This window comes from Elaeis guineensis, chromosome 4 (genome assembly GCF_000442705.2).
Source record: "Elaeis guineensis isolate ETL-2024a chromosome 4, EG11, whole genome shotgun sequence".
Classification (NCBI taxonomy): Eukaryota; Viridiplantae; Streptophyta; class Magnoliopsida; order Arecales; family Arecaceae; genus Elaeis; species Elaeis guineensis.
This window is the reverse complement of record NC_025996.2, coordinates 93,165,639-93,182,653: the sequence shown is the minus strand read 5'-3', so window position 1 is coordinate 93,182,653 and position 17,015 is coordinate 93,165,639. Positions and strand designations below refer to the sequence as shown.

At 36.9% G+C, this 17,015-nt stretch overlaps 1 protein-coding gene across 5 annotated transcripts in view; it reads left to right on the top strand.

Moving 5' to 3' along the window:
- LOC105034955 (PH, RCC1 and FYVE domains-containing protein 1) overlaps positions 1–17,015 on the top strand; it is a 103,952-nt gene that overhangs the window by 20,064 nt on the left and 66,873 nt on the right. For all 5 annotated transcript variants that reach the window (XR_012141018.1, XM_073256717.1, XM_010910313.4 and 2 more), the window contains exons 3-6: positions 13,445–13,534; positions 13,635–13,721; positions 13,872–14,066; positions 14,226–16,334. Coding sequence is in view for 4 of the 5 variants with exons in the window: in XM_073256717.1 (XP_073112818.1) it covers positions 13,445–13,534; positions 13,635–13,721; positions 13,872–14,066; positions 14,226–16,334 (2,481 nt within the window). In the remaining variant the exon portion in view is untranslated. The remainder of the gene's footprint in view (positions 1–13,444; positions 13,535–13,634; positions 13,722–13,871; positions 14,067–14,225; positions 16,335–17,015) is intronic.

Sequence of the window (17,015 nt, the reverse complement as noted above, 5' to 3'; positions counted from 1 at the left end):
GCTCACTTTTCTCTTTTCGAACCCCAGGCTAAAACTCTAAGAAACTCACCGGAAATCTTACACCCATTTTCTTTCTTTTCTTTTTTTCTCTTGGAAGGATATAGACTTCCTTCTCATGCACAAGACTTCTCACGCCCCAGAATTTTTCTCCAAAAATCTTCTTCTTGCACGCCTCACTCTTCTCCTCCTTTTATAACAACGTCAAACGTCTTATCCAAAAGAAAGGATAAAGATGAGTAATTGCATATTTGAATTCAAATCAAATTTTGAATTCAAATGGACACCAACTCATCCCTTATCCACTAAAGGCGTGAGGCGTGGCTTAAATTGTGCATGGAGTGATTTCATGAGAAATCTTTTCTCATGCAATAAATGGGGCGTAAAAAAAGGGATAAGGTGCAAAGATTGATTGCCCATTCAAATTCAAACTTTATTTTGAATTTGAATGGCCAACCAATCATCCTTATCCATTCATATGGCACATTAAAGTGGGGCGTAGAGAGGGCTGGGCGTGAGGAAATAATTCATGAGAAGTTCCTTCTCATGAATTCAAATAGGTGCAATGGAAGTGAGGTAGCGCATGGAGATTGGGTCAAGGTGGTTTAATTATTTAAACCAACCTAATTGAACCAAATAATTTAGATCCAATTAGACTAATTTAAATCCAACTAAATTAGGCTCAATAAAATTCTAATCAAATCAGGAATTGACTAAGCCCAACCTGATCAAATCAGAAACCAAACCATCTCGACGATTAGGTCAACTCTTAACCTAATCGGGTCAAATCCAACTGAATCCAATTCAATTGGACTTGATCCAAAAATAATTACTCAATCAAATTGAGTTGAGTTAATTAGCGATCAAATCACTAATTAAACCTCTCATAAATACTGAGTCCAAATCCGATGGGCAATCGGGCATCAGAATTCATCGATATGTAATCCTGATAGAAAAGTTCCAACCAGTGGGACTCTTGACCCTGGTACCCATAATATGTGGAACTCGTGATCAGAGAATCCTGATTCTCGATCACTGAGTCCCAAACATATAGGATTCTACATCAGCCATCAGATCAGATAGGAACCTCTAATGTGTGTGACCCCGCAGGTTCGAACCTAAGCCGGTAGCACAGGAACCATTCCTGTACTAATCGAAGTGACCATCTAGCAATGGTACCCGACGTCCGGATAGGTCGAAGAGTCGCAATCGCAACACTCAGAACCTACATGAATATGGTTATGTATAATTCATCCTTTTGACCCCCCTGTGTTTAGGACGACTCAGGGTTAAACTGTCAACCCTGATCAGATCATCTGAATCGTGCTCAACTCAAACACTCCTGTGACTCCTCACAAGGACTACTCTGGCCAAAGTTTTGCTAAATTGAAACACGACTGTACACAGCTCCTAAATTGGAGTGGTCAATCCCATCTTGACACACGCACCGACAAGTCAAGTACTTGACTACACCCAGCAGCCTTCCATCATTGAATTAGAAATTCAGGTAGTCCAGTGCCTAAGTGCAGTGAGTTGCTTGCAAGTCACCGTGGCGGTCTCAGATCGGAGGGACATTTATACCTATATTCCATCGGACAAATCTTGACAGCAGAAATAGCTCCGGAGTCGATCACGTTCAGTGCAGATGTATCCTTACATCTCACCTGTATGCCATACCAGTATTTCCACACTCATTGGTTAAGAGGACAACCAACCTATATGGCACACAATGACCTATGCTTGATAAACGTTGTCGTCCTTGATAACAACGTATCATTTGGTCGCGAACAGATTTAAGGAATAAACGACAAATCCTCCTTTGTCGAGTCTAAATAGTCCAAGGACTTCACCACAACATAGGAGTTCATTAGAAGATGAAATATTTTGTGATGAAAAATGCCAAAATAATTTTTATTAATTTATAATTCATGTACATATACAAAAATGAGCACAACCGTCAATAGGCTAACGATTGATTTTGGGACACTATTCCCAACACTATCTTCACAAGACAAGCTTTTAGTATTAGGCTAGCTAAGTGACTTACTAGTGGGTCATCCACATCACATGTGGAGTTTGCTCTCTGCACCTCTATGTATTTCTACTTGAGGCAGTCGCGTGTTCTGCTGCTCTATGTGCTTGGATATCTGATAAGACCTAGGCTCCTTAGCAAATACTATGGTGCCATTATTTTTGCAGTATAGTGTCACGGCATTTGATGGCATGACATCCAATTCTGCAACTAACTTTAGAACCAGAATGCATTTATACATCTACAGTGTACTCAGCTTCCATTGATCGATTATTTGAAATCCTTCCAAGATATCGACATAGGAACACACCCCATGATGTAGACATTCTACCATCAATATCGGACATGAAATCTGAATTGGTATATCCTCCCACTGCTAGCTTTGATCTTCTTCAAATTAAGAACATGTCTTCAGTTCTTTTGAAGAGCTTCAGGATGTTTTCACAGCAATCCAGTGCTTTTAGTCTGGATACAACTGATATCTACTTGTGACAATCACAATATTATCAGTTCAAGTACATATTCTGGCACATATTTATGCCCGAGAGGCTAGCAGATTTCTCTCTAAGATTTCTATGCTGAACTCTTTTAGCATCCAGTCTCTGTACTTTATCTGTGAAAACACAAGCATCCACTTGCATCTATCTCTATAGATCTTTAGAATGCTCGCTTTATGTCTTTTATGGAAAAATCTATATTCAACCATATTTTAACCGATGTCAGTTTTGGACACTCCCACTGATCCTTTTGAAATCCATAATTCTTCTTTTTCTATCAAACAATTCGATCATATGGAAGTTCCAACTTCAAGATTATTATAAACTTTGTGATTTTCTGTCACAATAAGTGAAATCCATAGGCTATTCCATACAAAAATCTTCAAAAGATCTCTTCTCAGGAAAGTTATTTCACATCCTTTCTTGGAGTCGATATCTCACATCGTCTCGTTGTAAGTTTTGGGATCATCTCTATGCTCCCCATCTCCCATGAGAAATAATTTTCTCTACATTCTCTATGAAACATACCCAAGTATCTTTCAAGAGGATTGGAGATCTTACTATGTGTACGAGGTGAAAGAAGAATATACATCTACTGGCTCATCATGATAAATAAGTTCTTAAGGTCTCAAGGCTCGCTGCTCTTCAGAGACACTCTCTTTGAGCTTAACCTTCCTTCCACTGCTTTATCCTAGTCAAACAATTTTCCAAGAAAATAGCATGTCAGGTCACAAATATATTGCAATCCTTTCAGAAAGTAATATTTCAAACTCTTTTAAGATGAGCTTTATAGACCTATTCTCTAATATATCCACCTGCTGTCCTAGACACAGGCTGGACATCCTTGAATCTCAAAATAATCAAGATTCAGTTCTCACTATATGTCATATCTCATACAGTGTGGTAAGAACAGGTTTAAAGAGAACATAATTTCATAGAAATAAAATATGTTCGAAAGAAACATAAATCAGTGAAGCCTATTATGGATCAGACGTATCCGATATAGTCCCTTAACTCTTCTTATCTCGTTGAGCTGAGATGTACTAAGAGCAGTCTAATACGAAATTATGTCATTTTATGAGATAATCACAAATTCTTTTCATTGGTATTGCATCTTCGATCTGATCGAAATATCTTGAGAAATTTTTTGATTTGCTTCTCTACTCACATCTGAATTCTTTGAATTTTCAACAATTTCAATTTTGTATTTCATATACAAAATAGAGACAACTCCTTGGTTAGCACATCATATGGGCTACACACATTAAATGTGTATAAGAATAAGTATTTTAATGATCCTTTTTCTGTTGTCCCACAAGAGTAGCTTGGTCATATTTCCTCAAAGAGATGATACACAAACTAGATTTGACTCAACAGTCAATGAACTCAAGCCCATATTTCTCTAATTTGTTAATCATTTCTTCTCCAATACGATCTAGCTTAAGGTCCACATATACTTTAAACTTATCTCATTCTGGATCTCTCAGATCCAATGGCATTCACTAATTGCTCAATTAAGTTCACATATGCATCACTATGCAAATGATAGAGACTGTCTCTTAGAACTTAATCAAACGATGATCGCAAAGGACAGATATCCATGGCTGCAGCAGCAACTGTTGTCCTATAGCCAATTCAAAGATTACTTCCTTCGCCCTCTACCTTTCCATCGACTCTACACTAGAGTTATAACTCAAGTGGGAGAAGAAGAAATAGTAAGGATAACATTGAGCAATTTCGACATACCTACTCTAGGTGCGTCTTTATTTCTTTAGGCTCTCAAGGTGTTTACCTCTGAACTCTTTCAAAGTTTCTTTGTTAGCAACATATTGACCAATTTAGATAAGGTGCCTTGATGGTCTTTTATATGGTAATTTACTATAAACTATCCATATAAACTAATCAGGATCGCAGGATCAAATCCACAAGCAATTCCTTATGCATAATCATATCGAGCCTTTTGAGTTTCTTAATGTTCTTGATCATTATCAAATAACGATCATAAACTGACTGCTCATCACGCATCACATATGCTGTACGACTCTGATGATCTCACAACACTTGTAGATGAATCAACATATCGTAGGCAGTGAACATGTGCTCATGCATAGCACTTATCTTAATTGTTATTATCCATCCACTCATCAAGTATAGCTCGTTGACTATGGGTTGGACGGGTTGTTAACATTAGAATAATCTGGTAGAGAACATAGCTTAATTTTCTAAAATTAAGAATAATTTTTAGATTTGTGAATCAGTCTATGTACTCAGTTTCGGTTAATCGGTTGATATCTAAGACTCAAGCTAGAGGGTTGGAAGCTGACACAATGAACAGCAGAGAGCAAAGATTCTAATTGGATGTTTGTACTTATTTTATGATTTGCATTAAGAATTTTTAGATGTAAAAAGAGACTCACTATTTTATCAAATCTCCCACACTCTCCAAGTAGAGAAACGAAAATCCTGACGCGATAATTTGATGTTTAGTGGGTGCTGCAGTCTCACCAATGCCGTGCACTTCACCTAACAGTTATTGGTAACACGAATAAACACCGATACATAGACAACTCTTTGCCCAGATGCTTCTCTGAGCATGTTGCAGCCACTTGGTCTCTAAATCATGTGGCTTATCTAATAGTTATTGCCCGCACTCCTTAGTTAAGCCAGACCCACCGTTCACAAGCAGGCGCAAAACCGTCATTGGGTCCCTCACCTAACAGTTATTGGCCCAACCCCATCTTTACCCCGCAGCAACTCTTTGCTAATAGAGTGGTTGCGTGTTTCCGATGCAACTGAACTACTGTAACTAGCTGAGAACAATCAACGCCAGTAGCACGCCCGCACATCTACAACGGTGGAAGAGCTTGGACTTAATATTTTGTGGAGAGATTTGGGTTTAGGTCTCATCTAATCAGTCATCACATGATTGATGTAATTGGCATGGGCTAAATCAAACCACCAAGCAATCATATTTGAGACTCAATCTTCCAAACTGGTCAGGTAAGTGGAGATTGGTGGGGGTCTGTCCGTTGCTTTTCTTAGACACTAATAAATTAGTCAGGTAAGCAAATGGAACCAATTAAATAACCATCTTTCAATTACTTGCCTTAGACATCAATTGGTCAATTGATTCGAATAGGTTAGCTTAGATGAATCAGACTCGAGCCATAGAGCCGAATTAAGTCCTTAGGTTAATTAATTCTATATATGGGTGTCAATTGATTCGATCAATAATAATTGAAGGATCTTAGGCTCTATTGACCTCATCCTAATAATACTTGACTCGGTTTGATCAACTGCTAAATCGATTTAGACCCAATATGATCAAATCAGAAACCCTTTTATGTAATCCAATTACAGAACCTAACTTGATCTACCCATAATCAATTCTTCATGCACAAACACTAATTTCAGATTTTAAATCAAAATTTTCAGATCTAAATTCTTTGCATAAAGAGTAAATTTTGATCTCGAAACAATTTCAGATCATGCATACAAATATGTATCATATACATAAACAAGTTCAGATTATAGAAATAAATTTCAGCCCTAAACATACTTTCATATATCATATATATGAATCAAAACAGATCTCGAAATTCTTTTCAGATCTAAATAACAAAACATATATCACATATATGCTGAAAAAATCAGATCTAAAAATCCAATCTAATTAAAAATTTTAACATCATTTTAGGACAATTATACAGTATAACAAGTTATGCCAGGACAACCTTATGTCAGAATGATATCAAAATCTTTCAGATCTGAAATTTTTCTCTACAGATTTTAAATATAAATCTAAATCTCATGCATATGATGTGGCTCTGATACCACTGTTGGAATTTTATGGTTTCATGCATGCATGTTTTTACAAATAGAGTACGCAGTGGAATTTTAAAATTTTTCAGATTAAATCTAATTTAATCTAAGCATGAATAAGATCATATCTTCAAACCATAATTAGAATCATCATATGTGAGATAAGATTCAGATACAGAAATCAAATAGAGAAAAATAAACATAAAACATACTTGGATATAGATCAATCTTCAATGCGAATAGATGATCATGGATGTCTTCGAAGGTTCCTTGTAGCCGCACAAGCGTCCGACCTCTACGGATATCCACACGAGACTCTGATCTGATCAGAAGCCTTTTGATCTCATCGGAGTGCTAGTTCTCTTGTAGAGATCGCATCTTGATGGTTGAAAATCTTTTTTTCTCCTAAGACACTCTTAGAGAACAAGAAGATGTAGGAGGATCTTGATCTCTATGCTAGAGATCATGAGAAGAACTTTTTCTTCTCTTTTCTTCCTAAAATTCATGCACCAAATCTTTACAATAGAGATGTAAGAATTTTATCCAATTTTTGGACAAAAGGAGGAGACATCCATGTCCAAACATAGACAAGAGGGATAGAGGAGGATGTCCAAACAACTAACCTTTGGTTGTGTAAGAAAGAAGAGATCAAAAATAACTCATCTCACGCCCAACCCATGCTCACCATCTCTCTCTTTTTCTCCCTTGGTTCTCCACAGTAAACATCTGATTTTTGGGCGTCTAAAACCTGCTAGTAATCCTCTTTTACACGTCCATAAGGTGGGTTTTTATAGGCTTAAGAGGAGTTATAACTTGGTTAGGAGATAGAGTCCTAAAAAGCTTAGACTCTATCTAAATTATACTGCCCACCCCTTCTTATATTAGTGCCCCATATCTCATGGTGATTAAGGAGTTTATTCCTTCTTTCTTGCATGGTAAAAAGAGGAGCAAAGGTGGCGTGGAAAGTTGGTGGGCGTGGGAGTTTTGGGCGCACATAATAAAGGTCAACGTGGAGTCCTTTTGGTGCAAGGAAAGGATGAGTTTCAAGAACATGGGACTCTTCATTACATGGCCGTTTTCAATCCAATTAAAATATCAATTAATCCTAATCATATTAAGATCAGATTAGACTCAAAAAGATGGGAATCCAAATCTGATTTGGAGCCCAATTAATTTAGATTAGATGTCTCCTAATTGGAGGAGTCCTAGTCCAATTGGACTTTTTCTTGGTGCTGAATTTTAATCCTAATCCAATTAGGATTTGTGCATCATGAAATGAAGATTCCTAATCCAATTAAGAATACATACATCCTAGTCTAATTAGGAATTGGGTCAAATCCAAATTCTAATTCAACTGGGACTAATCATCCAATCTTTTAGGGTTATCCTATAATCCTATCGGGTTGATCAAATCAAACCCAAAATGAGTCAAATTAAATCTAATCAAATTAGACTTGATACAAACCCTAATGCTCAATCAAATTGAGCCAATTAGCAATCCTATTACTAATTAATCCTCTTATAACTTACTAACTCTTTAGTGAGTTATATGATACAACATTTGCATTAGATTAATTATCAATCAAATTGATAATCAAATTCTATTATGATTCATAATCGTAATTCAACCATCTGATTAGTCAAAAGCTCTTTTGTGTGTGACTTCATAGATTATATTCTGTCTGGTAGTGAGATATATTGTGATCTCTATCACAATATCATTGAAATGCTTTTCAATGGATTGGAACAATTCCAACTCAGCCCATCAAAGATCATTGATCATCAAGATGATCCTTGTAAGCCTTACAATCACCAGTGATACCTAGCAGTATGTAGTGGCAATCTAGCAGAATAAAATATGAACCTCTAGGTGCAGTTAGCGCATGATACATTTCTTTATCGTGAGTCCCAACCAGATGGCAGGTCATGGATAAATTCTCAAACCTCAACATCGGTCATAAGATAGATTCAATCAGTTTGAGTCCATATGTGACTCTATGAAAATTCTTTTCCATCAATCACAATGCTATGGCCATAGACTTAAGGACTCAGCTTCTTAAATCCCATAGGATTACTCTCTTCTGCTAGGGTCTATAGATCCCATCTTGATGACACCCCACTCCTATAGTAGACCAACTATCACCAACATTCACTACAAGGGCTCTTTAAGATCCATGTTGATGTGTCAGTCAAACTCCAGCAGCCTCACTGCGAGCAGTAGTGTCATCTCAGGTCAAAGGACCAGTCATACAACTGCAGCATCGAGAAAGTCACTAACGAGTGAGCAGACATCCATGTGACTTCTCGTGTTGGTCACGCTTAGTGCTAGTTGTTCTCTAATAACCATCTGCACTCTCGCTCCAATGTCTCTACACTGCAGACTCGAGATCCATCTGTCCAAAGGAAGCGATCCGTGTACTAGTCTATCCGAATCAATCACCATCCCCATGATGATTCTATGATCAAGAGCAATTTAAGAATCAACCATTAATGACACATGCCTCAAATTCTCAACTCTTTGAGAATATATGTCATTATCTTATTAATCCCTTAGATGATTCACGGACATATAAATATGAATGATACTATAACTGCTCAATAAGTATAAAATCATGTTCTAGAGATATAAAATGTGTCAGTCAAGATTGGTTTCTAGGACATACATCTGATACATACTAGCAAAATAATGGAAAGAAGGGAGAGGTAAGAGCATGGAGCTGGAGAGGATGGAGTGGGGAGATGAAGAGGAGGATGGGATAGAGATGTGGAAGAATTTAAGTGGGGCTAGGTGTTAGCCACCAATTGAGTGGCGACATTGGTGAAGAGGCAAGCGAGGGTCAAGTTGGCAAAATGAGGTGGTGGTCTCGATAGCAAGAAGGGAAAATGAGGGAGCCAGAGAAAGATGAGAAGGGATTGGGATCTATGGGCACTGATCGAGTACTAGAGACCGATGAAGAAATGATATTAATCGAGCAGCGGTATGATAGTTCCATGAGGACATGAGACAGAGAGATTTGAGATGTGGCGGTGGTGCAATGGGGGAACATAAGGAGAAAACGAAGGGAGGAGAGTTTTGATTGTCAATAGAAAAAGGGTGGTGAGGACATTGGTAGTAAGGGGGGATCAAGGACTGGAGTGAGAGAAACAGTCGTGGTGTCATGAGTTAGGGAAGGAAGGAGGGGGGATAAAGGAAATTGGGCAGTCGTGCATCCCCCACATTGGTGCAATGCAGGCGAGTGTTCTGGGTGGATCATGCACTCCTCCCTTATCATCTGGTGATGGTTCTGCATCCATTCCCCTTTTCCCGATAATAGCTCCAAAAAAAAAGCCCCCTTCGACGGCAAGTCGCAAATGCCTCTCCCACTTAGGTAGCATCTTTGCACCCTCCCAGCCCTCAAGGCTAAGTTGGCTAGGTCAGTTCAGCCAGTCCAATCCACTTGGACCGGTTCTCCCATGCTAAGCATCAAGGATCGCTGTATCGATATCGAACGCCGTACCAGTGGCGGACCGGTACGATACGATATCGGTATCAACCGTACCGACACACGGTATGCCTCGGCGTATCGGTTCGGTACTGGTACAACTTTTTTGTTTGCGTTTCTTTTTTTTTGATGGGTGTTCAAGTTATTAATTCATAAATATAATCCCAAAATTATATTATATTGCATATTTTTGACATATTTGGATTCAAATTTGGAGTTAGGTAGCGGTACAAAGACTCTTGATCCAAATTTCAAATATATATTTATTTATATTATATTACAACTATATCATCTTAAAATTAAAGAGAAAATATATAAAATATGCATTAAAATTTATCTAAATATTTAAAGTACAAAGCACAACAACTGATATATTAACCTCAAGATCTATTCTGTATTTAATTTCTCATTTAGTGTCTGTAATGCTCGTAGATATCTGGATCATTAACATAATCTGGAGGAATATCAGTCCAATTTTCTAACCAAGCTGCACCGTATTCTTGAATATTCATCCCATAAGGCATCTTCTCTGGATTGTCAAACATTTCAGATCTCTCACTCAAACTTTGATTCTGAGAAATATCCTCCGGATAATGGTATGGCTGTGGAGGAGCCCATCCAAATATGCCGGTAGTAAAATCTGATCCGTAAGATGTTCCAGGCTGCATAGGGTAAAACCATTAGAAGACGATGCCTCGGATGCATCATATCCATATGGATCATTCTAAATATTATTCTCAATTTCAAAAAAAAATCCTGATTATTTATTATTTATTTATGTTTTAATAATTTTTGTATAAATAAATATATGTTAAAAAATATATAATTAATTAAAGTCAATGAACGTCATGCTCTAAATTTTTTTCTTATAAATATCTGCAAGTATAACAAAACACGATAGTTTAATGATAATTAAAAAAATTATATATAAATTTAAAATAATTTCAATAATAATTTTAAAACTTATAAATTCAAAATAAATATGTTATATGCTTCAAATAATATTTTTGAATTAACTAAAATATAACACTATTTCTGCATCTTTTTTATTTTATAATATTTTTTTATTATTTAAATAATTATAAAAATATTTTTTAATTTCAAATATTTCAAAAAAAATTTGAGGTTAGATTTAAGTAGCTTGAATCATTCTAAACATGATTCTAAATCTCTAATTTTTTATTTTTTTAAATTTATTTTTTTAATAATTTTTTTATGAATAAATATATATAAATATTTAAAAATATATAATTAATGATAATTAACAATTTTAGTGTCATCATGTAGATCTTTCAAAGATCTATCACATATAATTAAATCATACCAAAATCACAAAATTTTGGCATGATTTTCTCTTATTTTCATACTTCTTCGTTCTTATCCTATTTTTAACAACAAAAACAAAAAAAACAAAATATTTACTAAAAGAATAACACATTATCTTACTTCTGGTCAAAATTCAGTGTCTCTTCGAACCAGTGCTGTAATTTGACGGAATTTTTCTTTTTTTTTCTTATTTTTTTGGCGTCTCAACAGTTTTGTTGAGACTTGAAAGCTTCGGGAGTTCTTTGAGAGCTCTCGAGCTTCTCAAAGAATCCATTCACCTGGGCTGTCACTAAAAGATAGCCCAAGCCCCCCTCCCCCACTTTTCTCATGTGCACATGTCGTCTCTTTTCCCATGTGCACATGTCGGTACGGTTCAGTTCACGCCGAATCGGATCGTATCGTACCGGTCCATATCGTCCAATTTTGGACGATATGGATGCGAACCGTACCGAACCGGGGGGTTCGGAAGGGTTTTCAGAAAAAATCCCTGAACCGGCGGCCCGGTTCGGAAGGGTTTTCAGAAAAAATCCCTGAACCGGATCGGCTGGCCGCTGGTCCGGTTCGGTATGCCCCCGTACCGGGTGGTTCGGCCCGGTACGGCTAACCCTGCTAAGCATTATTCTTATTCATATGAAGAATGGTATGTCTGTGTCCATATGACTTAATCTAATGGTGTTAATGCTTACACTTCTATTTTGGAACTAGTTGCAGACACTTGCTTACTATTAAATATTTCAGCTATTAAATTCTGTTCGATAAAAAATTAGCTTAAAGTTTATATATGAAGATCTCCAAGAGCCTTGAGCTCTCTTATGGATCTTTGAACATAATAGCACTTGTTCAGCTTGAAATCAATTGAACTAGTCTGGAGTGTGGTTTGCATTTTTTTAGGTGACCTAAACTCAAGCTGTGCTCGATCACAATGACCTTCACCCATTCAAACCTCTGGTTTTCAGTTGGTAAAGTTTTGGTTGACCGAAACCAAGTAACTTGTTTTTAAAATTTTTGGTGTGTTGCTTCAGAACATCAGGAGAGCATCAGGTAGAGGATGAAGCTTGATATTTTAGAACAAACATATCTGACGATAGCTAATATGACTCTATCTTAAATATGGCATGGTTATTCTTCAATATTCGCATGCATGTCTGGTGTCGTTGGAGGTTCCAAGTAGGGAAGATAAATTTGACCTTAGTTAAAAATGGACATGGCTTTTTAAGGAAGAAATAAATCACAAAAATGCTTTCCAACAAAAGACACATTCTGAGGTCCAGTTTAGGGTTCACATCTGACTGTTGCCAGCTAATATCTTTTGAAGACTGAATTGCATTTCAAAGCCTCAGGCCAGGTATTTGGTAAAGATTAGACAAAAATGTATGCAACTGCAAAGTTTGATCCATAAATTATTTGTGGGATTGAAACCTGTGCCTTTCCATCCACAAGCAGATCTATCTGTAGGTCTACATGTGGCTGTCTTCCGGAGCATCAAGTTTCAGTCTATGCTTACAAAATTCAGGCCCCATGAATTTCTTTTCTTTTTTTTGGTTGTTGAAGAAACACATTTTGGCTCAGCAAAATTTTTAGCTGACTAGAAACTCATTTACAATGTTTATGTACCATGGGTTTCTCTTAAAGGTTTTAGTAACAACTTAGCTGAATGTCCATGTGGTAAGATAGGTTCATTGTCCTTTGACCTGAGGCAGAAATTTTGATATCATGTGGGAATGCGAGTAACAGTAATGCTTCTATTGCAGTGAGTTACAGTGGTAAGTAATAAAGGCTTGTTGTTGCCTATTACTTTTGGTGCTGAGGAAGCTAAAGATATTGGTTAATAAGAAGGGATCATTGAAGAAAGAAACAATGTTCTTGAAGAAATCTGATTATAAAACTACAAAGTAATAAATGGAGGTATCCTGTAGGACAGAGCAATGCCTGGAAGAGAACTGACTTTTGTGAAGTTATATCATTTATGTTAGATCTAATTGCAATGCAATTCCTGGAATCTGAGAAGGTGCTACTTTGACTTGCATGCTTCCCTAACATAATGTAAACATGCAGAAAAAGTTACCCTTTTTGCAAAAAAAAAAAAGATTTATTATTGTGTTGTATGATGAATATAACCATTTGAAGTACATGTGAGGAACATCATGAGCAACAAATATTTCATAGATTTTAATCAATTTTCTTCATATCTTTGTTCAACAATACTTGTTGAAGAATTTTTTTTTTAACTTTTAAGTAATCTTTCTAAAACAGTTTCTTAACAAAAATTATCGTCTTTTGACTCTCAGGATGAGAAAATTTTAATTTGGTACTCAGGAGACAAGGAAAAGCACTTGAAGTTAATTGCTGTGTCCAAGGTTGTTCTTGGACAGCAGACAGTATGTAGTACTATAAGTTGAAAAGCTTAATCAAAATCCTGGTATTTATCTATTCATCCTGAATCATAATTTTACATTTATGAACTATATGATCCTGCAGGTAAATTTTCTGCGCCATTGTCAGCCAGAGAAAGAGTCTCAGTCATTTTCACTAATCTATCAAAATGGTGAACGCTCTCTTGACCTGGTACAGTCACCCTGGAGTTCTTTATTGAATTTTGTCTAAGTGCTCATCTAATTGCATCCCATTTCTTTTGTCTTTTCCTTTTCATCTTTCAAATATTTATTGTTTTTATTGTTGTCTGAACTTGTTTGTCTGCTTTGTTTTTTATCTTAGATTTGCAAAGACAAGGAGCAAGCTGAATCTTGGTTTATTGGCTTGAAGGCCTTGGTTTCTGGTTCTCATCATCCAAGAACTTTGGCTAACCTAAGAAATAGCAGAGGGTCATATAGCTGTGTCAATAGCCCCATTGGCCATGTTCGAACGAAACATAAACTAGGACTTTTGCAGGACTCGGTGAAATTCTCAAAGGTTAGTGATGCAGTACAGCTTTCTATTATGCTGTTGAAGGTGCCTATGCTGTATTTGCACTCTTTGAATGCAGTATTTTTCTTTCACTCCATGATCTTATTGATCTTATTTTGATAAATTAAAGCTGACAATATTCCATGGATTAATTTTGTTCTCAAGGTGCGCAGTTTATATGGGAGTCCTTCTCAGTCACTACTGGAGAGGTATTTTTCAGATAGTGTTTTAAGTTCTTCAGATGTATTTTATTCTCCAAAGAAAAGAACCTTATCAGATGTGCAACCACATTGGGATAAAATGCTACCCCATATACCCTTTACTATATCAGACAGTTTCAGAGATATTAGCGATTATAACTTAATCAAGGAACCAAGAGTGGTTTTGACTTCTAAAATCAGCTCATCTGACCATTTGTTTCCTATAATAGATAAGACTGATTCCTTGAAGGATGTGTTCATGTGGGGAGAAGGATTAGGAGGGATATTAGGCGGTACTCTGAGTAGTTTGGATATTGATTGTTCAAATGTTAATGCTTTACTTCCAAAGTTATTGGACTCCACCAGGATGCTTGATGTGCAAAATATTTCTTGTGGAGAAAAGCATGCTGCACTGGTAACTAAACTGGGTGAAGTTTTCTGTTGGGGTGAGGAAAATGGGGGAAGACTGGGTCACAAGGTCAATATGGATGTGAATTGTCCCAAAGTTATTGAATCTCTCAGTAATGTGCATGTGCAGACAGTTGCCTGTGGAGGACAACGCACATATGCACTAACAAGTTTGGGTGAACTTTATGTGTGGGGTGATGACGATCATGGGTTGGGGCTTTCAGGTGACAGAAGCAGCAGAAGCCAGTGGTTTCCTCATAGAATAGCTGGTCCTTTGGATGGTATATGTATATCAAGGGTTGCGTGTGGTGAGTGGCACACAGCTATTGTATCCTCTTCTGGACAATTATTCACATCTGGGGAAGGAACCTTTGGAGTTCTTGGACATGGGAATCTTCGAAGTGTTTCTCAACCAAAGTCAGTCGAGTCTCTAAAAGGATTAAGAGTAAAGTCTGTTGCATGTGGACCATGGCATACAGCTGCGGTTGTAGAAATCATAATAGGTAATTACAAGAGCAACACTCCTGGTGGAAAACTCTTTACTTGGGGTGACAGTGACAAGGGGAGACTGGGTCATGCAGATAAGGAGAGGAAGCTTCTTCCCACATGTGTTGCATCACTTGTAGATTGTGATTTTGTTCAAGTTTCTTGTGGAACAGCTCTAACTGTTGCACTCACAGTTACTGGCATAGTGTTTACCATGGGTAGTGCCATAAATGGACAATTGGGGAATCCTCAGGCGGAGGATGTATCAATTGCAACTGTTGAAGGATTACTAAAAAGTGAGTTTGTTAAGGAGATCTCTTCAGGTTCTTTTCATGTGGCAGTGTTGACAACAAAAGGAAAAGTGTATACTTGGGGAAAGGGTGCAAGTGGACAACTTGGGCTGGGTGATACTAAAGACAGAAGCTCTCCAGCTCTTGTAGAGGCCTTGGAAAATAGAAATGTGCAAAGTGTGGCCTGTGGATCAAATTTTACTGCTGCAATCTGTTTACATAAATCAGTCTCAAGCAAGGACCAATCCATCTGCACCGGATGCAAAATGATTTTTGGTTTTACAAGGAAGAAGCATAATTGCTATAATTGTGGTCTTATATTCTGCCATTCCTGTAGCAGTAAGAAGGCTATAAATGCAGCTCTGGCACCAAATAAAAGCAAGAAATGCCGTGTTTGTGATCCATGCTTCACTCAGCTGAAAAAGCTTATAGATCCCGGATTAAGTAAGGGAGTTGCAAGTCCAAGACCACTAAAGATGATGCATAAGCAATTCTCAGACCTGAAAATAAGGAAAGAGAACAAATTCTTTACTGGAGTAAGCACAATTTATCCTAAACCATCAGCACATGAGGAAATTAAACTAGCTGATGGAAAAATAGTACCCATGCAAGTGGGCGAGCAAAATTATCAAGATTCATATGTACCATACCTAGGCAAAACTGAGAGGTGGGGAAAGGTTCCATGCCCACTGCAGTTCAGTGAACAAGCTAGGGAAAAATCTTTAATGACTTTCCCAATGTCCCAAGAACTTTCTGATGTTTCTCATGTTCATGCACAATATCACTCATTTGCATCAAAATCTATAACTCACAATGCTACCAACTTGAAGCAAGACATAAATAAAATAGAGAAGACACTAAAAGAAGAAGTGCAACGGCTTCAAACTGAGGTAAATTGATAATCCTTTTTTAAAAAAGTTACAATCCTACCTCTTATGGTAATGGACCATTGCTTATATTCATGATTTGTCATGCTGTGTGTAAATTTTATATTTTCACAAATTCGTGCAGTTCATATCTGTCTTGTCATGAAGGTGAGCAAAGTAAGCAATTTTCAGTCTTGGAATTGTATTCTTTTCATGTGTCAGTGATGTGGAATTGTTATTAAAGTCTGTCTTTGGTCCATATCTCACATTTTTATACAGCTAAACATAGTGAATCCAAACAAAAAGGGCATCAATGCACTAAACAAAAACATATTCACATACATATTTGATTCGTTGGCCTCTCTAACATATCTATATATACCTGTCATCATTTTTTTTATTCCTCATCCCTTCTACTCTGCATGAATTGTCTGCTATTCCTATAGCTTGAACTTGGAGTGACTAAATTTATTTGGTGATGAAAAATGTTTATTATTGGGATAGGAAGGCCAAATGAGTTTGTTTCGCATTTGTTTAAAGTCAATGGTAGTGGAAATTATCTCTTTCCATTTACTTGAGCCCAATAAGAGTATGAAAGTAAAGAGAAAATACAAGCCACGAAGAGAAAGATAAAGACGTTTTACATAGAAAGAAAAGCTTTGTTACCTCGTTTAGCCAGACCAGAATAAAATAGTTGTACTATTC